Genomic DNA, 20,006 nt, shown 5'->3' on the forward strand with positions numbered 1-20,006 from the left:
AGACTTGGGCTTTAAACAATTTGGCTAATTTCTCATGTTCCATTTTGGACAGACATGTTTTCTGCATAAATACAATGTCTCCTTATAGGGACTTCATTTGTGCGAGCACTTCTACTACTCTACTCCTCTTAATTGGCTTATTCATGCCATTCACATTAAATGAAATGATATTAATATTCATACACTAACAAATAACATATTTTGTTTTCTATTACTTGTATTAAGTCTACCAAGTTCATTCAACCTATATCCTTTGGACCTAAGTGCCTTATTTATATAGAAAATATTTAATCCATCCTCAAGAAACCTTTGAGACCCCAAAATACTTACAAAAATATATTTTTTAAAAGCAAACAACAATATATGATATTTGGTCTTTATTTGCATCTACATCAACAAAATATTTAGAATGTAAATTCCTTTTAATGTCATTCATTATACAATTCAGTCAATAATAATAATAATAATAATAATAATAATAATAATAATAATAATAATAATAATAATGATAATAATGGATCCAGCCCATTGCAATAGCCTTAGATCAACTTAAAATCAGCACTACTAAATCAAAATTCAATCCATACGCCTTGAGAAACTCGTTCATAATCCTATAGGCCCTCTATAGCCTTCCATTATTCAAATCAATTGATCAATCAATCAAAATAAAAAAAATTTCCTCCTCTTTTTTTTTCTTTCCTTCCCCTCCATCTAAACGGAGACAAGCATCCTATTAATCATTATGTATGTTCGTGTGGGTGTACATGAGCAAGCTTGCAGTATAAATTATGTTCATATGAGTGTGTGGGCGTGTGTGTATCTGTGTTTGTGTCTGCATGTGTGTCTGCGTGTGCGTCTGTGAAATACCAGTCTTTTCAGATGATTGGTCTGGAATTATTCCTTCCCAAAAAGTGCGACCACGTCCTTAATTATGGAGGACTAAGCCTGACTTAAGTATAAATAAATAAATAAACAAATAAATACATACATAAATAAATGAATGAATAAATATATAAATAGATACAGGAATAAATAAATAAATGCATAAATAAATAAATAAATGTATAAATAAATACAGGAATAAATGAATAAATGCATAGATAAATGTATAAATAAGTAAAGTATAAATAAAAGATAAAATGCTTTATATTTATTTCTACATTTCTGTTCACCTACATTTATTTCTGTATTTCTGTGTCCATATGTTAATGAGGAGGTAGGATGTCCTAACCAGACAAAAGCAAACGATTCCTGATCCCAAGCCTCGCTCTCTGTAACGTTGTAAACCAGCTCCAGTTAGCTTAATGGCCTCGACCGGCATGACAGGTTAACTGGCATTCATTTTAACTTGCGAGGGTCCCAGATGTGCTGGTGGTGTGGTTTGAGAATCCTGTCTGGAAAGAGAGGGGTCCTCGGCCATGTCCGCTAACCAGGAAAAACATTCTGCTCATCGCTCCAAGTCATGTATATGTGTATTTGTTTTGACGTGGCTTGAACACTACTATTCCACACAGAGATGTCGGAGCTGCGACCTGCAAACCACTGTTAGACGAGCGCTACAGAGCACAAATCGTCCAAAAGAGCATGTTGTCGGTCTGATGTCTTTGTCGTGAATGTCTGTACTCTCAAACAACTCATGGGTGGAACAGTCTGAGGCATTTGTTCACGCCGAGTGGCTCGAGAGCGGCGTGGAGACTGCTGTTAGCAGTTAGCTGTTAGCTGTTGGCTGCTTGCTGTAGCGCTGAGAGCGCAGCGTCCAGGTTAACTTGTGACACCTGTTACCATCGAGAGTGAGACACATGTCTGGGCTTTCCTATGAACCATTGTCGACGGTCGCTAAAGGTGTTTGTATCACAGGTTGCTCTGGACGTCTCACGATTTGCCACAGCCGACTGACCGCACGCTGAGTTCGGGCTGGATGTCAACGTACTCTGCAGACTGTTTGACCAGCAGGCTATATGACAGTGTACAGTTTTCACACTGACTTGGCTTCAGCTTAATAACGATGTAATGCGGCTCGGAACAATGGCTTTAAGTAACCATTTGAACGCAGTGCGGAATGAAAGAAATACCCGATGGTAACCAGTCTCACAAGTTAACCTGGACGCTGCGCTACAGCGCAGAGCAGCTCGAGAGCAGCGCGAAGACCGCTTAGCTGTTATGTTAGCAGATAGCTGTTAGCTGCTCGCTGTAGCGCAGCGTCCAGGTTACCTTGTGACCGCTAACAGCGGTCTCCACTCTGCTCTCGAGCCGCTCGGCGTGAACAAATGCCTCATACTGTTTCACCCATGAGTTGTTTTAGAGTACAGACATTCACGACAAATGAACCCCCCCCCCCCCCCAGAATTGCCACAGGCCCTGTTTTGGTGAATGAAATAGCTGTGGGCGGGTCGGTAAGGTACCACTGAGTGGCCTTGATGCCTGTCAGTCATGATGAGTCGCGTCTCGTCACCTCTCTGATGTGTCTGCAGCTGAGCACTGTGATGCATGTCTCTCTCCCCGGCCGGGAGAGTTATCATACCGTAAGATACCAAATAATGGCCGGGGCGTTTATTTGTTTCAATCGCTTAACAGACCAGGCAGCAATTTGGGACAGGCGTTTAATTCCTTCCTCTCAAAAATCCAGGATGAAAACGTTACAAACTTCGCCAGCTTCTCTGTGAATTCTTTGGCATCCTTCTGCAAGTGAAGTTGTTGCGGCGGAGGAAACGATTCAGCCAACCAGCACTCGCTGCAAACTCCTCATCTCTGCTGTCACTCACGGTGGTGTACATTTGTTTCGCCCTGATCATTTTGCGGGACACTCTCTCGTGGCGTGCCCGTTTGCTGATAACTCATTCCCGCATGTTTATCTCAGGCTCCTCGCTCGCCTTCTTCCTCCCTCCACCAAGCAGCCTGGCCCTGTTGCTGTCCTCCTCGGACAGATGCTGAAGCTCAGTTTGATTTTTTCACCAGTCTCTCACTCTCTTCTGGTCGACAAAGAAACATCTAGCGGCTGCTTCTCCCAAATTTTCCTCTGCATATTTTACGACAGAAAGTTTGAATTTTAAGTCGTACTTTTTATTTTTTTGCTGCACCGGAACCATGGTGATCATCACTGTGATATTGACTGACAGAAAGCAAGCACAATATGTGAACAAGGCGAAGAGGAAAAACGTGCAGCGTCAGTGGTCACATCCTCTTCCTTGATTTTTTAAATTAAATAAATTAGACTCGGCATTTATTTGGAACCGGCGGTTATTTATCAAAATATACACCTGCACCCGGCATTTAAAGGAGACCCTGCGGTCAATTGAAACCCGGCTATTATTTGGTAATATACGTTACATTTACACCCTGCTCTGTAAGCCAGGGCGGGAACGGCGGCGGCGATGCGCATCCGCGATTCATTTGCAGCCTGGACGCGGTGTGCTGTGTGTCTCCTCTCTGCTCTGACTGGACTGCTGCACGAGGCTACTGAGAGACTGACCGCAAGTGAGTGCTTTTGGACGGGGGAGGGACTCACGGCAGCAACCGCTGCTTGTTGAGCACAGTAACTGCAGAGTAATACGTGCTTTCAAGTCAGAGTCTCCAAACACCACAAAAGTCTCCAATAACACCAGTGAAAGTCGCTAGATTTGTCGGTAGTCACTTTTGACAAAAAAAGTCGCCAGAAGGATGATTTGTTTGTGTGTTATAATAGTCCAACCACTTGCATTTCGACATGGGGGGAATTATGCATTTATTTATCTATACGTTTCTTTGTTTATTTATTTATTTATTCATTTATTCATTTATTTATTTATTCATTCATTTATTCATTTATTCTTAAGTCAGGTTTAGTCCTCCATACTTAATGGTCTGACGTTTCAGTTCAGGCTCGGACCTTGAGACCCACATAGCTGACCGGCCCAGTCCATGCAGTTCTTTCCGAGCAAGTTCTGCTTCAGACAACTTGCAGTAAATCCCATGTACACGTAGACCATCTGCTGCTTCCCAAGCTGAGTTGAACACCACCACTCCCGTCTCCAGAAAAACTTTAAACTTATTGGGATAGCGTGAGAGGAATCGAATTTCTTGCTGTTTTAATTGTTTCTTTATCTCGATATATTCTCTCTTTTTGTTCTGCAGGGAGTTAGAGTGATCATGATCGAAAAAAATCCTCTTCCCCTTGAACTCCAGTTTCTTGTTTTTTTCCATGCCCCTTGTAGAACACTTTCTTTAATTTGAAAACTTGAGAATTTTACAACAATTGATCTCAGGGGATCGGGTTTGTTGGTTTCCTCTGGAGTGACCTGTGGGCTCTTTCTATCCCCAGATTGCGATCGGGTGGTAATCTATGAGACCTTTAATGAATGGGTCTATGAACTTCAGTATATCTCCAGCCTCCGGGTTCTCCGGCACTCCGTAAATCCTCAAATTGCTGCGTCGCTCTCGGTTTTCCAGATCTTGGCATTTTTCTTGCAAATATTGATTACTTTGCAAGAGGAAAGATATCAATCTCTCCGGGGCATCATTACGGTCCTCCGAGGTAGCCTACTTATCCGACTTTCCGCCACTTCAAGTCTGCCATCCAGATTTTTAACTTCTTCATTCAGGGTCGTCACTTTCTCTTCCAGTTTCCCAAATCTGTTTTTCATCTCACCCCGTAGTAATCTCATTTCGGTCTTAAGATCTGACTTAATGTCTGTTTTTAGTTCAACAAGCATTGTCTTGATTTCATCAAGAGCAGGTGTGTCCGAGGTCATTATTCTTTCACTCATGGGTCGGCTTTCTTTGAGTTTGTTCGCTTAGATTTATTCACCCATAATTCTCACTATTACTAGTTTGCACAAAGCACCAAATTGTTTGTTTGTTTGACGGCTGGTGTTTATCTAATATACAGTGTTACAGAGTGTTTTCAATAAAAGGCTGGCACTTTAATGAAGAATGAATGAAGAAAATAGAGGCAATTTGTGCAGAGTTTCACATGAAAATGTACTATTTAGGTATTTTTCAATATACCTGTTCTAATTTTAATTTTCATATAATGCCAATTAAAACTCAAAAGTTCCAGCAGATATTCCAGATTAAATTCCTTACAGGAAAGAAGAGAAAGGGTATGGGGAGGCTGTTAATGTGAAACATTTGCAGTGTTGAATTTGATTGAGATCAACTTAACATAAAAAGAAAGAATAGTTTGAAGCGAGAAGTTTTGGTTAAGCTCAAAAGAACTATGGCAACAGTGTTTGTTAGGGATGTCCTGATCCGATCTGCAGGATTGGGATCAGGGTGATATGGGCATTTTTCCACTGATCGGGGATTGGCAATTTTGAACGTGGCTCCAAGCCTGATTTTTTGATTTTTTTTTTTACGTCAGAGCACAATTTGTGGCAGAACTCAGACGCACATGAAGCGTTACTCTGGCAAATCTGTGGATAAAATTTCTGCAGTGTGGAAATAACTTTAATTAGGGTTAGCAGTCCAACGCGACATGTAACATCTGTAACATGACCATTTCGCGAGGGGATAACAAAAGAATTGCATTTAATACTACACACTTGGTATGATAAAATATTACAGAGAAGGTAACTGAATGAATTGCTCTGTTTCAGCAAAATAAAAAAACTTATTAAGGAACAGCTTGGTTGCAGGTTTTTTCTTAATGCAGCTGTATTATCCAGGAAAATAGAGAAGTCACTCATTACCTTCCAATAAATTGTCACCCAATGGTTTCCTCGATAGTGAGAGGTAAATCAAAATGCATCAATCAACTTATCAATCATAGTCACTGTGATTCATTACTTATAGCTGTAATCTGTATTTTATTTTGTGCTTTTTCATGCGCTGATGAAAAGATTCTGCAATACTTCATCATGAGTTTATCATATTCATCAAACAGATAAACATGGCTGAATTGATGAATTGACAATTCCAGCAAAAAATAATAACAAATGGATGCAGGTCCTAAAATAGCTAATTTATAAAAATGCAACCATTCAATTTGGGGTAGTGTAAAGGCCCGTCTCTAAAACTTGCCTCATTTAATATAAACACAGGCCTGATAAGTTCATGATGGTAGCACTACAGCACTTGATACATTCACCCATTCACTCATATTGATACACTATTCTGCAACTTGTATGGCCAACAAGAAGCAGTGCAGCACTTCATATCCAAAAAGCCTCAAGATATTTTAATGCTCAGCCATTTACACACTGATGAAAAAGCCACCAGGGGCAGTTTGGGGTTCAGTACCATAAGTAACATGCATCTGGAAGATCAGGGGATCAAATCACCCAGCATCATACCTGCTCTACCTCCTGAGCCACTGCAGCTCACAGTACAGTTCACACACCATAATTATTAGGTTATTTTATATCTCTCTATATCTAGGACATGGGCCCTTTTCCCACCTGTATGATGGAATGTTCATCAAGAAACAACATCCAGACAAAGAGTGGAAGGTAAGTTTTCCATGATGTATGAAAAAAGAATCAGAAAATTAAGAGCAGAGAAAAACAGAGACAGGAACTGCATGGGAGAGGGAGACTTTTTTTTTTAAAGATTTTTTTGAGGTATAGACACCTTTAGTTGACAGTGGATAGATTGGAAAGGGGAGAGAGATGGGGATTTTGACATGCAGTACAGGTCCTCTGGCCGGATTCGAACCAGGATCCACTGCTTTCGTAGCATGTGCTCTAACCACTCTACTACCTACGTGCTTGACAGGAGACATTTGTCATGTTTTATGTCGATATCCTACTCAGTGTTGATGGTTAATGTAGTTAATTGAGGCAATAAAATCCTCAGTGCATGGTGTCTTGACAGAGAAAGTTGGCTCATTAGAGTTTTCATGCTTGCACAGCCTGCCTACATGTACCTGGATGCATTGCATGCAACCTGAACACTCCACCCCAATACTTCCTAAATCTGCCCAGCACGTGAAGGTGGGCGTTTCAAACGAGACTATGTACAGTGTTGGGGAGACTTAAACTACATGTAATTGAACTACATATCTTAACTACAATTTGCTGTAACTTGCTGGTAGTTGAACTACATTAATATTTTGTGCTGCGTCAAGTATTTCAACTACTTCTTGGGCCATTTTCTGTTGTTTAACTACTCAATTTACAAACTACGATTTGGGCCAATAACATGAAATATTTTATTAAAAAGAAGATCTATATAATGTACATTTTATTTTATTTTTCTTTGAAAAAAGGCATGAAACACGTCATGACATACTAAGCCAACGCTGCCTCTGATTGGCTTGCCCTGGCAGCACTCATATGCTTCACAGAGTGGGCAGGTCTTTGTGCCAAGGAAGGCAGTGCTCATATGGCACTAGCAGTCATGGACAACCTGTTGTGTCAACAAGCGATTCTGCCCTGGCATCTTGTAGTTCAAGTGCCTAAGTGTTAGTGCCTGAAGTTCCTGTAATGTTGACCCAAAATGTCAGCTTTTGTTCTTTAAAAAATAAAACTTGAGAGGCATATTTCCATAGTTGCCAACTCTCCCGATTCACGCGGGAGACTCCCGATTTTTAACCCTATCTCCCTCGATGCTCCCGTCAGTAATTTCTCCCGTTAATCTCCCGATTTTACAGTAAAGGAAACAAATAAGATTGTGGGGCATATTTCTTACAGTATCTGGCAACCCTGGCCTGCCTGTGCGGATGAGCAGGTGTGTGATTGTTCCTGATAAATCCCGCAATCCGGTATTTCCGACCTGAAAATGATGCTCTGGTGAGACATAATGACATTTGATTTTGATGATGACATGATTTTTCTCGGTTTAATATCACGATCGAATGGGGAATTTAAGTTGCACACAGTGAAAGCACTTCCCCTAAGTTATCTTGAAATCGATTATTATTGTCATTACTGCTATTTGTATAGTTTCTACAAGTCACCGTTTAAGTTGAGCGACTGAAATCCTCGTCATCCTATTCAAAGGCTGCAACAGGCGACTCGTCGAACTGGGGTGAAGTTAGTTTCAGTTTGGATATTCTGTGGATATCTACTCGGGTCCAGCTGAGACTTTACTGAGGTTCACCCAGTGTTAGCAGCAGGAGGACGGTCAGCTCACCTCCCAGAGCCTCCAGCTGAATCACTGGAGACTGATTTAGGGACCCTCATTAAATTACTGAGCAGAAATACATTAATACAAAATAATTGCAGTTTTTTTCAATATCTTTTATGTCATGTAACCCAGTGACTCCAAACCAGCAGCAGATTGTATCAGTAAACTGGATGAATAAGACACCTATTGTTATTGTATTTTAGTGCTTCCTCTATTTAATATGAATATTAATATGCAGAAATGATGATTATTTTTCTCAATAGCTTCCATGTCATGTGGCCCACTGACTTCTGAAAATAAAAAAGTTCTCTAATGCTCAGGATGTTAACATATTTTCAAGCAGTAATGTCAGCTTCTACACTAGTTTGTCTCATGTTTTAGATTCTGATTGTGAAATTCTGAAAATGAAATTCTTTTATTTTCAAAAATTTAAAGGGTCATTTTTCAAAATTTTCTTCCGGGGGGCATGCCCCCAGAACCCCTAGTGTAGTGTTATCAACTCAGAGCACAGCTGCTATAAAAAAAAAATTTAGGGGAAACACTGTTCTAAGAATTTTGTGTGGTTTTAAATATAAGGCAAGAAATTATGACAAATAAATCGCACACCAGGTGAAGGAACCTTGTTACTTGAGCCAATACACCGATGAAAAAAATCTCCCTATTTTTCACAACCGAATGTTGGCAAGTATGTATTTCTGCTGGCATGGGAATGTTTTGTAGGCTATTGTATTTTGTTTCATATACACCATATGTTGATTTATTTAACACTGAGTTAAATTAGTATAATGAGTATAAGTAGTTGCTAAAGTTACTTTTTTTAGCTGTAGTTTTACAAACGACATTTCTCCAGCGGTAGAAATGTAGTTTGTTGAAACTACTGCCAGGCTGAACTACATGTAGTTTTACAAGCTACGCTTGCAAAGTAGCTTCCCCAGCACTGCCTTTGTACAAAAAGGCATCTGAAATAGGTTAGCTACTCCATTGTCATTAAAGAAGAGGAGAAAGTTTATATTTGGCAGTTTTGTGTAATACACACAGTTTTAGGGATCTATCTTGCACTAAGTGCAATTGACTTTGTACACTGGCGCTTGTGTAATTCCTATTTTGCATTCGGCGCACATTGGAATTTTCCCTCCACAGACGCACGTCCTTAAATTAGGGAATGACTTTGCTCTCCCGGGGGCAGTTCAGCGAAAAGAGGAGGCGTGTTCCGGGGCAAACGTTCCCTGGTACTATTTTGCAGTTTCAGAAAACACTTCCGCAACAGACCAGGAAAAACCTAGTCTAAAGTCAGTGGCGCTTATTCAGATGCTATTTTAAAGGCGCATGCTTGGCCATAATGTAGCGTGTGCTCAACGTGCATACACTTTGCTTCTCTCATCTACAAGGAAGCAGTTCCCGTTTTTGCAAACCATACAAAAAAAAAAAGTTGAAAAGATTTAAACAGAAGAACTAATTCTGTTAACCTCTGATATGCGACACGCCCGCCGTAGCCGTGAGGGTCCGGGAGTGGCAATGCGCGATGTGCTCCTAGTGGAGCGGGTGGACAGAGATGGAGTTGGGGGAGGAGGAGGACGGGGCACAACAGGAGCAGGTGGTGCGTTTGGAGACTTGAGGCGATGCGCCTGAGAGGCCGCAGCAACATCGCCACCCGGGCAAGACGGGCATTAATACCTTGCCGCATCCCGGACAGTGCGGTCCGGTCTGACAATGCTGCCACGGCTTGTAGTGGGTCTGGATCCTCTGCACCTTGGTGTTTGCGTTGCTCCATCATCAGCTGGCCGTTGCGCACTGCTCGGCCTGTGCGCACTGCTCCCGAGGCCTGGTGCGATGTCCTGGGGATGCCAGCCTTAGAAACGCCACGCCCGTTTAACCAGAGCTAATTTGGATGGGTTTCTCCCATTCCCATACAAGGCCACTTCTCGGTCTTTTACAGCCCTGACGAGAATGTTGGTCTCCTCGGCTGTGAACCACTCCTGGTGTGCGCCTGGCAAATTCTTTATTATAATAGCAATCCGCCATGGAACAAGCGCGCCTGCTATTAAAGGGAATGTGAGATGACGCTCTGATTAGTTTATTGCACGTTACGCCCAAACCACACCTATGACTAATGTAGCTACTTCAGACACACCCATTTTAGATTTGCATCGGGCGCAAGAGTCATTTATCCCACCGGCATAATAGCAACAGCGCCTGAGATCCGCCCACAAAGCTACTTGCGTTTTGCGTTTGATACTTGCGTTTCAGATCGTTAAGATAGAGCCCTTAGTGTCCTTTAGATCTCAGTCCAGGGAGAAAAATATGAATTCATAACATTGATCACAATAAAAACTGAAGACATGTTGTAGAATATTCATTGAATACAACGGAAACAATAATACAGAAGATGGCTGAGTCGTTATGTAACGCAGGAGTATATGGTGTGTAAAAAGTTAAAATTATGTAATTTTTAAAAAAAAAAAAGGTGTTTAGTTAAAATTGATTACATTTGAAATCAGGCGAGAGAGCAGTCGTTAAAACCAAGAAACCACAATGTCAAACAGGATGCACACTGATATTTATTCACTGAATAAAATCAGATAAAAATCACAGGTGAAAGTCCATAAAACGATAAGACGTGGGAGCTAGTAAAAGGTGCACTGGAAAGTTAAAATGAAGCTAAAACTAAGGGGTGGTAAAAGTCCAATAAAACAGTTCAAGTCTTATCTGCGGGCGGAAGGCGGCAGCACAAGTACAGGCGCCAACACGTCATCGGTTCGGTCCGTAACCTCCAGGCCAGCGCCCACCATCCCGACGTCCTCGGTGCCTCGGAGCCAAGGCGCCCGCCATCCTCGGCATTCCCGGCGTCCTTGGTGCCACTGCCCCTTTTTTCCGTCTTCCTCCTTCTTTTAGTCCTTTTTAAAGTCTCGCCAATCTCTCTCAGGTGTGATGATTAGATTTGGGAGCGTCACAACTAGGATAAGGTTTTTCAAAATAAAAGCACACACACTCCCAGTGTACACGAAATGCAATAAAAACACACAATTAAAAATACACACTAAAAAGCAGACATATTACTAGTTAAAAACACTGGGAGTTTAAAATACACAATAAAATTACCTTACCCCTGTGACAGTTATAGCCTGTCACTTCAGGTCATATTTCAAGAAACACTAAATGCAAAAAGGAGAGCTATGCACAAATGTCACCACCTGGCCTCTTTGTGATTATCTTGAGGTATTAATAATCAACTTGCCTTCCACAAGGTAGCCTCCAGAGCTGCTCAGTTTAAAATGCCACACACTATAGCTGAGGAATTCAACTGTGCTATTGATATGGTTTCATCTATGATTGACAAAGCAATAGCCAGCCTACTAAAGGACATTCTTTTTGAAACAATACTATTTCAAGGCGCATTTATGAAATGTCAAAGGATTTAGAGGAGAAGCATAATGACAAGATACAAGACAACCACTTTGCTCTGCAGATGGGTGAGGCGACTGACAGTAACAAAGACAATTAACATACATCTGATTATTGATGCCGATGATTTGAGGAAAAGATTTGCTTTTGTGCAAGCATGTTAGGAAAAGAGCCATTGCAGACCTGGTCCATTAGATCATTGCTCAGGGGCCCCTGGGGTTACTAATCCAAATACTGTTATCTACAAAAGGGGCGCTGCAGAAATCTCTGAGAACCTCCGCTGTAAGTTATAACCACATGTTTTAGCAAACTACTTGTCCAGTGAGGGAAATATGATATATGAATGAGTCTGTTTATGTTGCAGCATGAGAAGGCCTCTATAGAAATGTTTGACTACCTGGTGGAAGTCAATGGCCTGAAGAAGGAGATGGAGAAGTGGAACCTGAACCTGACTAATGATGTGGTCTTCATCAAAGAAATGATTGACGGACCCCTGGACACTAAAACAGCTCAAGACAAGGGAGTCAGTCATGCTCACGTGAATTGTGTGAAATCAATCAGTATCATCATTTTTACAGCAGCCAATATCTAAACCCACTCTTGTGTGTCATCTTCTCAGTGGTCATATAAAGGTCGGGGAAAGGAAAAGTCGTTCCTCTATGAAATCGTGTCCAACAAAAGAAATGGCATTGATGTGGACAAGTTTGACTACTTTGCAAGGTGGGACTTGCTGAACAGCTACTGTAGAACAATTCACTTTTTGATATGGAATGATATGTCTATGTATTACGATAACAATATTCTCTGGATTATTTTAACAATATACAGATTTCCTCAGGGTGAATTGATTAGTTAAACATATTAAGACCAATTTATTCACATATTTATCAACTTTGATTTATTTCAGGGACTGCCACCACCTGGGCATGAAGAACAACTTTGACTATCGCCGCTTCTTTCACTTTGCCAGGGTGTGTGAGGTGGACGGCGACAAGCAGATCTGTGTTAGAGACAAGGTTCAGACATTGTTACTACTGCTTTTTTTTATCAGATTTTAAACAGCAATCCATTTATCTGATTAGTTGTGACTAAACTTTTGGGTATTTTAACAGGAGGTGAGCAATATCTACAACATGTTCCACACAAGGTACTATCTCCACAAGAGAGCCTACCAACACAAAGTTAAAGGGATCATAGAGACTATGTAAGTACATACCCTTCCCATGTTGGCACTTCAAGATATAGTGTAGTCTGCCGTCTGATGTAGCTTATGTCATTTCCCACATGAATTACTCTCTTGTATGTGACACTGCAACATGTTCTTCAAAGAGGTAATGTTGTTGGGTATGATTATTCAGGATCACAGATGCTTTTCTAAAAGCAGATGAGCACATCGAGATTAAAGGCTCAGGAGGGAGGATGTTCACTCTCTCCACAGCCATGGATAATATGGAGGCCTACACCAAGCTGACAGGTCTGTAGATACCACTGTGATCTTTGACCACCAAAATATCAATTATCAATTATCAATTCATCCTTTACCCCAAGTAGATGTTTATGACAGATTTGAAAAAGTTGCCTCAAGGCGCTGTTGTAATACCACATTCAAGAATGGTATTTGACAACCTGAAAACATAATGTCTCCAGCCTCGGCTTTCACCGGTGCAGAGGTATAAAAATGTGCCGCAAATTTCAAAATCAATCAGCAGAGAACAACATTTACCATGTGAAAGGTTTTTTACAATATATTAATGTTACAAACATGTTGAATTTGTACATTACAGATGATCCTTCTTGTAAGTGACTGTCTTGATATGTTAGATAAAAAACAAAAGATTAACATTTTTATACTTCTATATACCTGTAAGATGCTGAAAAAACTATTTATCAATCATCATCAATCTTTTTATACATTTTAGGGATTAGAGCTGAATCTGTCACTTACTTCAATTGTACAACATTGTTAGATTTAGTTAAGAGAACATGTTATCACAAGTCTTCACAAACCTGCTAATACACTGACTATGTATTTATGTACTTACTGTGTGACACAAATGTCAACCATCATTTATTATCATATTTTTTTCTAACATTGATGCGATTTTACATGAAGGAATATAATAACGGTAATTACGGATTGTACATTGTAAATATATCATAGAGAATCCGCCTGACAACAAGTTCAAAATTCAGCAAGCTTTTCAAATCATGGCTAAACCTCCAGCCTAGAGATACATGCATCCGGCGGCCTGGATTCTCATATGGCAGCTGCTTTGCCACATCACTCTTGTGAACAAAAGCAGTCAGTGAAGTATCTATGTATCTAAGAGGTTTTTATTAAAGGTAGTAATGATCATGTGATCATACACATGAAATGACACCAGATCCTGTAAATTGCATAGTTGTGATCAGTGATAAACATGAAAATACCAGATTGAGCCAGCGTTCATCGAGGATGTTTAAATAATATGAATAATACATTGTCATTATCATCATCATCATTATCATTACGTATTTAAGAATGAATTATAATTTTATCACATTGTCACATGATTTATTAATTACTATAAGCTTGTCAAATTCGAACCTATTCCTTTTTTTGTCCTGTAGATCATGTGTTTGAGCAAATTCTCTTCTCTTCCTCCGACGACCTGAAAGAGGCTCGGGAGATTCTGGAGAGGATCATCTCTCGAGACCTTTACAAGTTTCTAGGTCAAAAGTTGATTGAGAAACCCGACGTGCGTATCTAATGTCTCTTTGTGGCCATATTGCTTTACACATCTGTTTGAAATGTTAACTAGTTCAATATTACAACAGAGTTGGATGTAAAACTCTTTTTTTCTTGTTAAGTGCACATTGCTGGTTTCTGTTCTCGCTATCATTTTACACACCTTACATAAGTGTTGTGCCTGGATTTCATGTCGACCACAGCAAATTCCTATCAGTAGCATTCTTAGAAATTGAATTTAGCGCCAGCGCCTTGCATGGCCGGCATGAATGTGTGAGTGTGTGAATGAGGAATTGTTAAGCACTGTATCTGTTAAGGTTTAAAGTGCAGCCCATTTACATTATAATATGCTTAGGCGTAACATCCACTAGGATGGCAAAACTCCGCCCAGCAACACCAGCGTATGCCAGGTTAGTAATTAAGTGGACCCACTCTCGCTGTGAGTCAAGGACGGTTTGTGTAATGATGCTGCATTTCAGAAAATGTCAGAGGTCGGAATTTCCGTCGCGTCTGACATCATGCAACTATGGTCAATGCCGTGCACCTGGAACGCTTGGAGGTCGGAAATTGGAAATTTCAACTGGGAAATTCCGACCTCCAACTTTTCTGGAACGCAGCAGTAGAGTGGTAACTTCATCGTAGCGTTTTGTGATGAAAAAATGAAGCGTCATCAACAACAGCAAAATTTGATGCTTTTTCTTAAAAGGAGGAAAGGAGACGTGAGTTGGTTGATGAAAACGCTATAGTTACTGAGCCAGAATAACATCCTGTCTAGTTAACTGTTATCTTGATGTGATCTAACTTGTCACTGTCCCTTTGAAAACATTGGTAGAATTTGGAAATCTACCTACTACTGTGGCCAGTGATTCAACAAGTTAATTTCCCACCCTATTCTCATATCAGCATTGATTAATTAAAGTTTTCTTTTCTTTTTTTTTTTTTTCAATTTTCATGTTGCTTCTTTCATATCAGAAACCAGATGCTGTGCCTGAGAAAGAATGGGAGGATGAGGCAAGGAGAAACACTGAGTTGCAGGTGGGTTACAGGCTCTGTATAAAGGATTAGGTGATTCATGTTTATCAACAATGAGAGTAAGAAGTTAACGTGATAAGTGAACACATTTTAATCCAAAACTCGTTCTTAACTGTTACATATCAGTGATGCTACCAATGAATTGAATTATTAATCAATTTCAAAGGGAAAAATGTAAATGTTTTCTAATCAGTAACATTGAACAAAGCTCTGTTTTCATATAAGATGCAAGCAGAGGAGAGACCTGTGGGAGCAGGCACAGGCAGGGAGATGCAGGCAGACAAAGGAAGAGTTCATATACTTAATTATATTGTTATTAAATGAATAGTTAAAATAAACTGTATATATGTCATTTTTGATCAATCTTTTATATGCTGTGATTGAAGTTACAAATGGACATTATCTGTTGATAGCTCCATAAATAATGTGCTTAAGTCCTATTTTTTAAGGTATAGCTTATATCCCACAGCATGTGATGTTCAGTAGGTTTGTAGGTTAATATGCAGAGAGGAAAACAGTTTTTTCTCATGTATATTTACTGACAGAATTTAAAACTAATCATGATAGCCATGTTCATCATAATGTGTTGCTTTTAAGTAGCTGGGAATATGATTAAAAGCAAGTAGAAATGTATAAAATGGTATTCAAATCAGACCCCCTACTTTTTTGTGTGTCCCCCCACTTTTCAAACCAATGTTATGCTCTTGATAATATGTATTGTAGGCTACATGTTATTCCAATACTGTGCAGGGTTACATTATAATTTTTCAAAAGCTCCACTTTCTCCAAACATAAGAGGGGAAAATGGACTTCCACACTTAAAACTTAATTTTGGGGTGAGGAAAAACACTGTTTTAATGATGTCAGGGAGCCAGAGACAGAGAAACAAAGATATTCCACCTGTTTCTTAACTTTTTTCCTCCCAGCTGAAGGCTGTGAAAGAAGCTTGGGAAGCGGGATTGGCAGAGCTCAATGAAAGGCTGCAACCAGAGGACTTTGAAATTTCGGTATGTTTTTGGTCTGATTACTTTAACTTCACTTTTCTTAAAATCTTGATGACTTATTTGATTTGTCAGATGTTCAACCCTCTGTTTTGGCAAAATTCACTTGTGAAAATGAAATCAAACTTCTATCTCACCGTGGTTGTTTAGGTCATTACTCTGGACTATGGGAAGAAAGACAAGAACCCTGTGGATTATATGCACTTCTACAGCAAGGAGAAACCAGACAAGGCATTCAAGCTCCCCAAAGAGGAGGTCAGAACTAAAGCAATGATGACAGAATATTTCATCTTAGTCTTTCCTTGCATGAGCTGCCTGTGCCCTGTGTGTTGTTATTCAAGGGGCAGCTACTGGTTTGTTATTAATCACAACATTATGCTGCTGTCATTTCTAAGGTGTCCCAACTTCTCCCAAAAAACTTTTCTGAGACCATAGTAAGAATTTTCTGCAAGAAGACTGATGATACAAGTCTGAGCGCTGCAAAGGACCACCCATTGCTCAAACTGTGGAAAAATCAAAAGGTAACAATTAGATCTAAAAACAATTTGGGTCAATGGATCTACTGATTCTTTTCTACATTAACTGTGTAATAGAGCTATTTTATATTGATAAAGTAAAATAAAGTAAAAAATCCACCAACTCCAAATTAGTCACATAAGACAACAGTGAGCAGATCCTCACAAGTCATAAGCTGGATCCAGGTAACATTTGGCATTTTTCCTTTTAACGCTGCACTGCTCTTGTTTATACTGATGCACTTGTCTGCGCTACCAACCTGCAGGACAGAGACAACGGAACACCAGGGAACAGCCGTGAAACAACCAATTAATCATACATTTAATTAATCCACCGATTCTCTGCTACATTAATTGACTAATAGAGCTATAGTATATAGATATAAAAAGTCTTAGAGCCCAGTGTGGCATCTTGAAGTATCTTGTTTTTTTCTGGCAAACAATCCACCAACTCCAAATGATCTGTCATATAAGACAAAGACAAGTAGCAGCAACAAGTCATAGGCTGGAATGAGGTACCGTTTGGCACTTTTCCTTTTAACGCTGCACTGCTCTTGTTTATATTGATGCGCTTGTCTGCGCTTTCTTTACCAACATGCAGGTTAGAGACGATGGAACACCAGAGAACAGCCGTGGGGAAACAACCAATTAATCTGAAGTTTGGAAGATGAAGATCCAAAACTGAAGAAAGAAACCAAAAACTCCCTGGTATTCATCTATTCATTATAATCAGAAACTATTAAACTGCTGTATATGGTGAGTATGTGACACCATTTTTCTCTAAAAAAAAACAAAAAAACAATGACGCATGTAAATGAGTATCAATGAGGATGCATTAATGCACATTCAGGGCATGTACTTAGGCCTGCTCAATATTATACACATATCTTTGTTGTAGTTTGATCATTTTAAAGTCAAGTTTTAGACGCCTTTCTCCTTCTGCAGCTGCACATGCTTCATTTAAGACTGAATCCATGTTTAATATCATGTTAGTACCAAATACATTACTTTATGTAATTATGTTGTGAAAAATCAATCATGGTTACCTAAAATGTCTTTGCGTAAAACTGAATACTGAATGTTTTACTGCAGGGTTTTATTCAGCCGTCAGTCACATTTATGCTTCTTTGTGTATTATCTGTGTATTCTTCATGATCAGGTAAAGATGTAGAGCACTGCGTAAAGCACTTCTGCAATGGGGTAGGTTATTTAAAGTAAACATTTGTTTCTTGATTAGGAGTTTCGATTATTTAGTGGTGTTTGGTTCTGATGTTAATCATGTTAATCAATATGGATATCTGATAATATAATGTTTTGACTTGGAGTGATTTTTGATTTAAGTAAATTCTTAGTGGTGGCTGTGATTATTTTACTCTTTTTTGGTACTTTGTATTTTATCTATGAATATAAAATAGACATTCATTGATTTGTCATGCTATAGAACTCACTTTCATTTCTTTGATGTAACCACCTGTATGAATGTGGTTAAGACAGACTTTGGATGTCGTGATTTGCTCATTGTGTGGAATAAATAAAGGGAAACCAGAGGTTATTATAATCTTTCAACTGTATCCTTATTGAGATGAGTTCATAACAGATTGTGCCTGCTCCTTTTAAAAAAATAAAGCTCTTTTTCCTCTTTGTTGTGTGTCATCTTGTAGTTCAACTTGTCTAACATTGGATAAAATCATATACTCACGAAAGATGGGAAAGCTATATAACTATAACAACAGTTGAATTTGAGTTTTTATGATGCAATGTATTTATAGCAGATAATATGGGAACCCCCTCCCCCCCCATATGAAGCTTAAAGGAATTAAGAAAAGAATGTGATTTAAAAAATGTCATTATTTCAGAACACATCTTTAATTAATTAAGCTCATATCAAACACGTTGAGTCTTAATGCAGTGGCTTTGTGATGGCTCATTACTAAATGAAGCGACGCCTGCGAGCTAGATCAGGCAGTCAACTCGAGCTTCACTGCCATATACACACGTGATATGCTTCTCTCTCCGGACCATCTCACAAACGCACCCTCTCTATTGAGCGGGTTATTTAAACGCATGAATTTCCCTTCTCTCTCTCTGGCTCGTCAATGCTGCTGTTGCTCTGCACAAGCATCATGGCCAGCTCTTTCAGGGGGGTGTACATGCCCTTAATATGCATTGCAAAATGTTCCTGATCTCAAGTCACTTCAGTTCAAAGTAACCCAACTTCTATGTCAGATTGGAAAATCAAGCCTGTCCTACTATGGTCCTTAGTGCTGGAATGATCTACAGGCCAAACTCTTGATCAGCTGCAGTGTCTTCACACATGCCCTAACATTGTTGCCTTTTGCACAGTTTAGACCCTGGCTTGGTTTGGTCTCACTTATAAAAGAGACTTCCTCATTAATTGAATGCTATAAATATACAGTACATAGTACAAACAATGAAAACCCCTTAATTTAAGGCATTTCTTTTTTTTTCTCTCATACCTTGGTGAGAAGCAGGCAGCATGGTAACAGTGAAATTCAAAAGGGAAAATAGTTTTTCTATTTTCAAAATCTGAAAAGTGGAGTTTTCCTTAAGTCAGCGTTAACCAAAACAATTTTGTGTATCCTTAAGGTCTAACAAACATGTTGAATACCTTTCTTTCCTTATAAAACATTTGCAATTTTTTTTAAATTTCACATCCTGATTTGTTTACATACAGTGTTTGCTAGTATCCAGGTATCCAGACTTCTTCTTCCCTGTCTCTGCTTGCACATTGTTTGAGTTATTAAAAGATCTGAGAAAAAGTGTGAAACCATTGGCAGGAATTTGAAGCATCCCATCCACATGCTTGCGTGCATCTTAGTACAGAATCATCTACTTTACTCTACAGAAGTCAGACCATCTCCATCTGGGAGTTTGGCGACCAAAATAGGTATTTTAAGCCAAACCAAGATTTTTCCTAACCCTAACAAAGCATTTAACCAGAGCTGTTAAGGTGGGGTTTTGTTTGGATCCAAAATGCAGAGGCCAGAGGCTGGAAATCAGTTTAAAGACATTTATTTTGCAACAGAGCTCTTGAGGGAGTGGAAGACGAGAGATAGGCAGGCAGGCAGGCTCAGTTGTCTGGTGGTGACGTAGAGGTATCACAGGTGAGCCAGTGGAGCAGAGAGCTGAGCGGAGAGGCGCTGGAGGTTCTGCACATGAGGGAGAAAACACACCTATTAGACAAAGCCCAGTAGAGGAAAAACACAGTAAGGGAAAAACACTTGAGCTCAAGCACAAGAAAAATCACTACACAAGAAAAACTCT

General features: G+C 39.7%; 1 protein-coding gene across 1 annotated transcript in view; it reads left to right on the forward strand.

Annotated features, from left to right (window-relative positions):
* The window catches only part of LOC115585100 (deoxynucleoside triphosphate triphosphohydrolase SAMHD1-like), a 41,797-nt gene extending 23,510 nt beyond the window's left edge, over positions 1-18,287 (forward strand). The window contains exons 4-15 of the mRNA XM_030423202.1: positions 6,355-6,425; positions 11,810-11,968; positions 12,065-12,165; positions 12,353-12,461; positions 12,558-12,649; positions 12,804-12,919; positions 14,056-14,183; positions 15,146-15,208; positions 16,132-16,212; positions 16,357-16,461; positions 16,602-16,727; positions 17,323-18,287. Coding sequence (XP_030279062.1) covers positions 6,355-6,425; positions 11,810-11,968; positions 12,065-12,165; positions 12,353-12,461; positions 12,558-12,649; positions 12,804-12,919; positions 14,056-14,183; positions 15,146-15,208; positions 16,132-16,212; positions 16,357-16,461; positions 16,602-16,727; positions 17,323-17,373 — 1,202 coding nt within the window. The 3' untranslated portion in view covers positions 17,374-18,287. The remainder of the gene's footprint in view (positions 1-6,354; positions 6,426-11,809; positions 11,969-12,064; positions 12,166-12,352; positions 12,462-12,557; positions 12,650-12,803; positions 12,920-14,055; positions 14,184-15,145; positions 15,209-16,131; positions 16,213-16,356; positions 16,462-16,601; positions 16,728-17,322) is intronic.
* The last annotated feature ends 1,719 nt before the right edge of the window (positions 18,288-20,006 follow it).

The sequence above is a fragment of the Sparus aurata genome, chromosome 7 (genome assembly GCF_900880675.1).
Source record: "Sparus aurata chromosome 7, fSpaAur1.1, whole genome shotgun sequence".
Lineage (NCBI taxonomy): Eukaryota > Metazoa > Chordata > Actinopteri > Spariformes > Sparidae > Sparus > Sparus aurata.